This window comes from Neolamprologus multifasciatus, chromosome 11 (assembly GCF_963576455.1).
Source record: "Neolamprologus multifasciatus chromosome 11, fNeoMul1.2, whole genome shotgun sequence".
NCBI lineage: Eukaryota > Metazoa > Chordata > Actinopteri > Cichliformes > Cichlidae > Neolamprologus > Neolamprologus multifasciatus.
This window is the reverse complement of record NC_140449.1, coordinates 6,906,373-6,914,133: the sequence shown is the minus strand read 5'-3', so window position 1 is coordinate 6,914,133 and position 7,761 is coordinate 6,906,373. Positions and strand designations below refer to the sequence as shown.

At 40.4% G+C, this 7,761-nt stretch overlaps 1 protein-coding gene across 1 annotated transcript in view; it reads right to left on the bottom strand.

Moving 5' to 3' along the window:
- Positions 1–7,761, bottom strand: part of nipal2 (NIPA like domain containing 2) — a 32,452-nt gene that overhangs the window by 619 nt on the left and 24,072 nt on the right. Inside the window, exons 7-12 of the mRNA XM_085176259.1 lie at positions 5,415–5,536; positions 3,493–3,589; positions 3,117–3,252; positions 2,836–2,924; positions 300–363; positions 109–206 (exon numbers count right to left, since the gene is read on the bottom strand). Coding sequence (XP_085032385.1) covers positions 109–206; positions 300–363; positions 2,836–2,924; positions 3,117–3,252; positions 3,493–3,589; positions 5,415–5,536 — 606 coding nt within the window. The remainder of the gene's footprint in view (positions 1–108; positions 207–299; positions 364–2,835; positions 2,925–3,116; positions 3,253–3,492; positions 3,590–5,414; positions 5,537–7,761) is intronic.

Sequence of the window (7,761 nt, the reverse complement as noted above, 5' to 3'; positions counted from 1 at the left end):
CCAGGATCACTGCCACTAGATATAATTCAGCTATCTGCTAATAAGTGAACCATAAAAACCAAAAAAGGTTCTAAGGCAACGAAATAAAAAACGATAAATAGATCTTACCAGGAATTTTATTCATTGCGATAAAATTGCGTTCTTGCTGCTTTATCTTTGGCCTGTTTCGGGCTATCAGGAAAACTCCAACAAAGGACAGAAGACAACTGGGGGGAAAAACAGTTTGAGAAGTTTGTTGACATTTCGCAATAAGCATAATTTGAAAAGCTGCAGTGGCTGGTAGCTTATTGAACACTTACCCAAACAGGAACATACCGATGTTCAGCAAAGCCAAGCCTTCAAATTCCTGATAGAATACAATCCCTGCAAAATGAAAAAGTCCATTTAATGTGACACAGTAACAAAACATGCACATCACCTCTGCTGCTTTCTTTGTGAAACATGGCCCTAAAACCCTAAGCATACATTACACTGGGATAATGAGTGGGGAGAATTATTAAGTGAAAGGGTGCAGTTTTGAGAGATGAATAGTAAACACTGCTCAGCATATTGACAGAATGCAAAAACAAACAATGTCCTCCGTGCAGAGACTGTAGGAGAGCCACTGTTGGCTCGGAGAGCGAGTTCATTTTTCCAGTGCTCAGTTCACTGTCTTAAGCTGTGACCGTCACCGGGTTAGGACCAAAACAATATTTTTCCTCAATGTTGAACTAATCTTAAAGTAAAAGTCCGCCCACGGATGTTCTTACACCGCCAGATATAATACATCAGCAATTTGTTGTTCATTGCAATCAATTGTGGGTTATTTGTGTAGGCGGACAGAGCAATAGTAATACTGAGAGCAATATCGGAGAAAGTAAAGAGTAATTCAAACTACAGCTCATCTCGTGCCTCTGCCTCCTCTATCATGGGCGTCTCTCTGTATTGGGCGGCGTTGTGAAAGACGCTGCCGTTCATTTGCAGTATGAGAGCGACACCGGAGCTGATCTTGTTTGAGCCTGATGTTTTGTACTGCTGGAACATTTTCTTCTTTTACACTCCACTGAAGCCATGCTGCAAATGGGTTGAAATGACATCACACGGCCAATTTATCCAGAAGTAAAGCAAACAAGAAAATGGATTTTGTAACACTAGGTTTCCTGCCAAAAAGGGTTTTACATTGTGATGAAGTGTTTTACTCTGGATTTTCTCTTCAAGCCCAAAATACTTGGGGGAAACTTTTGTCTGTTTTCAGGTTTATTGATTAGATATTAAAAAACCTGACCTGGCAGAACACACACACTATAAATACCTTGCAGCGTTTGCTGAGCAAGGACTCCTAAGTGGTTCACAGCAGTGAGTCACTGTCTTGATCGTCCCCTGTGTGTGTAATGTATGTGTACCCGATTTCAGCTATTGTAGTGCTGGAGCACATCGTTGTCTGTTATTGCCAGTAAATCTTATGAAACATCTAAAACCCTTTAATTTGCTTCTTTAGTAGGAATCAATCTCCAAAACTGCTTTCATGAGGTGTTCCCGCTTTGCAGTGATCAGTATCTATCCAGTGCAGACAATGTTGCTAGCATGGCAGTAAAACTAATGTGACAAACAAAGCCTGCAGGCCACGAGTATTTCTACATGTTGACATGTAGGGGGATTAATGGGCTATTGTTTAGTTCCCAGATGTTGATGTGAAGGCTTTGTGCATAGATTTACTGTGACACACTCTTACCATCTCAGGCTCTTCAACATCCACACTGTATGATACATTAAATGCAAACATTTTGAGAAGGTACTTCTTTTATACTAAAAAAAAACAAAAAACAGGGAAGTTGTTGGTTTATTAAACTAGGTCATTACTCTGCATTTATACTGGTCCAGTTTAGAACACTTCTGTCTAACAGGCTTCTGTAGCTTTAAGAAATAATGAATGAATTATGCAGTTGCAAATCCTAGAAACCGATGAATATATATTTGGTTTGGTGGTGAGTGTTCGTGACACCACAACAATGTCCACAGTACAAATGGCACTGATAAGAGCCATAAAGGAATATGTCACTTTGTGGCTAAATGTTGCACTTTTAAATCATTTTTGAATGCAATTCAATTTTATTTATATAGCGCAGAATCACAACAACAGTCACCTCAAGGCGCTTTATATTTTAAGGTAGACCCTACAATAATCATACAGAGAAATACCCAACAATCATGACCCCCTATGAGCAAGAACTTTGGTGACAGTGGGAAGAAAAAACTCCCTTTGAACAGGAAGAAACCTCCGGCAGAACCAGGCTCAGGGAGGGGCGGAGCCATCTGCCGCGACCGGTTAGGGAGAGGGAAGGAAGACAGGATAGGAGACATGCTTTTGAAGGCAGCCAGAGATTATTGACAAGTGTGATTCAATGCAGAGAGGTCTGTTAACACGTAGTGAGTGAGAAAGGTAACTGAAACACTCAATGCATCATGGGAATCCCCCAGCAGCTCACAGCTATTGCAGCATAACTAAGGGAGGATTCAGGGTCACCTGGTCCAGCCCTAACTATATGCTTTAGCAAAAAGGAAAGTTTTACGCCTAATCTTGAAAGTAGAGATAGTGTCTGTCTCCTGAATCCAAACTGGAAGCTGGTTCCACAGAAGAGGGGCCTGAAAACTGAAGGCTCTCCCTCCCATTCTACTTTTTACATACTCTAGGAACAACAAGTAGTTCTGCAGAGCGAGAGCAAAGTGCTCTAATAGGCTGATATGGTACTACAAGGTCATTAAGATTTGGACCACAGAGGAAACCTAAGGCCCAGAGAAGCAACTGTTCTGCTCATTTAGCCACATAGCTGTTCAACAGCTTTCTGTTTAACAGACCTGCAAGGATGGCACTTGCAGTGAAAAACACAAAGTTGATAGGAACCACCTCTGTGGCATCAAACATTTTCATCGCCTGATTGAGAAATCTGTAGAGAGAGAGAGAGAACAAAGCAACATTTGTTTGGTGAATGAAATGCAGCAGGTACAGCGTCATCATGTATAATATGTGATTTCCTTCACTCTTCACTGAACAGCCATCGAGCCAGTGACAAACATGAGATTTAAGTGATGACAAAAAGCTTAAAGATGAGAACTAGAGACAGAAAACTTTGACTAACTTGATCTGGAAGGCGCAAGAAGCAACCATGACAACAAACATGACGTAGAAGATGGGGTAGATGAGCTGCAGCTGGCCTTTTATTGACTCTGTGATCATCCCTGACACGGCTTTGACTGAGATCACTGTCAGAGAGGCTGCAACAACACACAGGCAACACATCGCTTTAACATTTAGCTGCAGCACCTCACAAGTTCATGCTAAATCGTGGAGGCGGTTAATTCGAGTGAACACGCTGAATTATTTCCTTCTATTGTTCTCAACTTGGTTCTCTTCAAAAATGATAACAGCTCTATACGGTAGCCAAGCAACAAAAGCAACCTCCAGCTTAATCTACAGCATCTGCCCTCAGTTGGGCAACTTCCACTCTTTCGTACCGAGCAGGGCCACCAGCAGCATCACAATGACGATGTGCTTCATGTTCCTCCTCTTGTACAGATAAAGCAGAAGGCAAAAGATGACGATCTCTATAAACTGTTGAGAGAGAGAGAGACGTACAAATCATTAATGCAGATTCCATTTCCTCGAAGCTGCACAGAAATTGAAAATCTGAATTGCACTTGAATTGTACTTTTACTGACTGTCTTATTAGTGGAAGAGAGTGCAGCGTGTAGCCAGAGAGCAGGACACTTTAATTGAAACAAATGACTATGGTGGAAAAATGAAATGAATTTCTGGGTTTTAAATGAAAAGAGCTCGGGGTTGTCCGTGTGAGTCAAATAGCATTCAGCTGTTCCAGGATCCTCTAATGCAGCTCGAGTAGATAAAGAACAACAACAGAGTGTAAAGCAGAATAAAGTGGGAAAAAAGGGCAAGCTGACCTTTAAAATGCCTCCAGCTATCATCCATGTATCTCTGTATGTATTTTAAATAAAAGGATTACTTATGATTTGAAAATTGATTAACAAAGACCTCAGGCATTTGTGGCAGATAACCAATCCATGTTCAGATTGACATTACAGCAGTCCTTCCAGATGAAGCCATCTGATAACAGAATGATCTTTGGTAATAAGAAGAAGGGGCAATGGGTATTTCATTCCCTCTGATTAATCACCCACTAAAATTAATCCCATACTTGTTGGCGGCTGTTCCTCTGCAGGCTGATGAGTATTCACAAACAGCGTTTCTAGCTATCCATTTGTATTTGCCCAATATCTTCTTATGCACTTTTCATGGATTTTTTTTGTACCGGTTTACTAAATACAAAAAGATTCGTGAGTGAAATGCTGTGCCCTGAATAATGATGGCACTGCCACCCGGGGCACGTTCTCCATCTCCACCATTGGCTAGCACTCTTAAAGAGCTGCCGCCGGTTATTGTTTTACATTTATTTCTACTTAGCTTGACAGATCATGTGCAGTTGTTCAAAAAAGTGGTTAAAAAAAGTAAATTAAATGTTTAGGATTTGGAAAGATAGCATCAGTAGAAAAGTGTTTTTGTATTTGTGGTATATTCTGTAATATAGGAAACAAATGAAAAAAATTCAGTGTATTTCGATAGTCTATAGGTCTTATGTGGTGCTCAGGACTTACTAGTTACTAACTAAGACATCACAGCTAAAAGGCACAAAACGCAGTGTTCGGTACAGGAGACATTTAACCTGAAACATGAAATACAAGCCATACTGCAGAGTCAGGGAATAACTCAGACACAGCTGGATGGATATGAATGACCCCAGTCTACAGAAATGCTCCTTTAAAAGCGTCTAAGGAGTGCTTTCAATCAAGACTAGTTCTGAGCCAACATTTACGTTTGTAATGAGTGGGTTTTGACAAAAAACAAAAAAAAAAATGTTGTTTTAGCTCTGTACTTGTCTTCTGATTGGTCACTATAGCAACAGCTATGTTTATGCCACTGCTGCTTGAGGCGAAACTGGACTAGGGGGGTACACGGGTAAGTGTTAATGCACTCACAGCCTGTTTGGTGGAGGGAGTATTTCGTGACTACCGAGTATGAAAACGCTATCTAAGCTTAAAAGGACTCTCTCCCACTTGACCACTTTCACAACAGAGAACAGAGCTGCGGGAACAGCCCCTAAGAGTAGTCGTAGAAAAGACCTCGCCTCGTTTGGAAAAAGCAGCAGCTGGTTGTAAAGAGTGACCTTGTCTTTGACCAACAGTGGTGTGCTACATTAGGATTTTCAGTGACATGACCACGGTGTTGTGCAATAAAGCTCACAACGATGCATCCTGTGATTACATGCGGTTTCTCTGTTACTGATAAATAAAAAAATATTGTTAAACGACTACACATTAATGTGTATTACTTGACTTATAAGGGAGCATTTTAAAGGACACACCAGGTAAAGCAGGAAGTGCCAGCTGATGGCGTAGTACTGGACCAGATGGGCTGTGATGTGTGTGGAGGTGTGGGGGGCAAAGGTCACCAGGACGTACGTTCCTGTTATTGCCAAGGTACCACCTAAGACAGAAAGACAGCAGAGTGGTGAGTTTATTGGAGGTGGTTTTTATATTGATTTGACAGCTCAGTTGACCTCATCTTACAAGTAGTTCTGCTACTACTATTGGGAGTAGCTAACATCCATGACACCTACAGTCATGTGAGAAAGAAAATATACCTTCTTCAGGTTTTATGCCCCCCCCCCCATCACATTTTACAGTGTAATTTTTTTAAAATGTAGCCATACTGCAGAAGCAGAGTTTGAACAACTATGTAAACTGTCCTGCTGTATCAGCCAATTTTTGCCTTAAGCTGCTGGACACATGCCCTCACACCTGACTTTAGCTGTTCATGGTCAACTCACTGACTGCATGGTGCCCATGTCTTGTGGCTATAAACCAAGCCCAAATCCTCGCCCTTCCATCACTGTTCTTGACAGCTGGTATGAGGTGTTTGTGCTGAGATACTGTTTGGGTTACGCCAAACGCGGCGCTGTGCATCTCAACTTTAGTCTCGTCTTTCCAAAAGACATTATTCCAGAAGTCATGTGGATTGTTCAGATGTCACGCTGCCAGCAACCCTTCCAAACAAGTGATAGTTGTTCAGTCTTTTTGTAACTGTAATGTCATGATCTTTAAAAATGCAACCAGCTAACTAAGAGCTGTAGAGTCTCAGTTGTAGCCCTTGGATTTATTGCAGTTTCTCTGAGCACTGCACGATCTGACCTTAGGGTGAATTTGCGTGGACGCTCACTACTGGGAATATTTCAATTGTCTTGAATGTTTTACAGTTCTTCTGACTGTACATGATGGACTTTTAATTGTTTGGAAATGGCTTTATAACTCATACTATTGGGCAGTGATGGGCAATGCCTTTTTCAGATCTGATCTCTCTTCTTCTTGGCAGTCTGTTAAAACACGTGTGAATGGTTGAGACTAGAAAACGGCAAAGCTTTTCTTTTAGCAGCGCTCGCACTTGCTGATGATCTGTTAATTAACTTAATTTGATTATCAGCACCTGGCTGCCACATCCCCTCTTAATCCCCATGGAAACAGTAAGTCATACTTACAGTAATTCTTCACACGCTGCTTCTGCACTTTGCCTTCATTTTTGTTAAATAAGTACTGACACAGTGTCGCATGTAACACCTCACCACACGGTTTTTTCTTATGTCCTAAGACGTAAAACCTTACAACAGAAAGAGGGCCTCCTTTCTTTTGCACATGACTGTATATGGCTTAGTTATTTAAAGAAGTGTTTTCATTTTGATGTCATTTAAAAAAAAAAAGTGAAGTGAATATAGAGATTCCCTGTATTTTTTGATAGAGCTGTCCAAGATGCAAAATGAGTAGTGCAGTGTTTGATAGAAAAAGAAAAGAACTGGCCCAGTTCTTGTTTATTATACACTCCATTCCTTAAATTGGTACAGCCCTGCAGCACACGCTGACATTTATTTGATTGTTTGCGATAGGCATCCTGCTAAAAAGATAAACGGGACATTTATTGAAATGGTACGAATGCTCTTTTTTCCCCTACAAATGATTCAGTGACTATATATCTTACCAATGGGCTTCACTTTAAAACACATTTTGTGTCATATTTGTGTTTCTAACTTCTGACACAAGAATGAACTCAACTTGAAAAATGAACTTGAAATGAAGCCTAAAATGTTACTGTGTTCATTCTTGCAGTGGTTTTAAATATTCATCTTTATTTTTGTTATTTAAATGATCATTTTCTAGGTTTTACCTCTGCCGCTGGCTGCACACAGGCAGGAAAACAGAGCTTGTTCCCACTAATATGCCCCTTTATGAATAAAACATTCATGCATTTAACTGTTTCCAATATGCGGTTGATAATGGCATTCGGCAATTGTAAAACAAAATGGCAAAAACATTGCAGCCAATTTATCCAAGAAAGCAACAATAAACAGAGCTGTGTGATGCTGATATGAATTTCCAGTCCAGGAGTAGGAATGGTCATCACAATTATGCCATTTAGCAGCAGAATCATCAAATTGTTATGACAAACAAAAGCTTTTCATAAAACAAAAAACATGTCTGTGCTGAGTGTGCCTTCGCTTTCCCGAAGCTACAAAGATAAAAAAGCAAGAGGGCATTTTTACTAGTACATAACTGGAATTCAGGATATTTTTTCTGTTATGACTGAATTATCATCTGTAAACTCAGTTTGGCATATATACAAACTACATTCATAATTGCTCTGAACTCAAACTACCAGAGTGC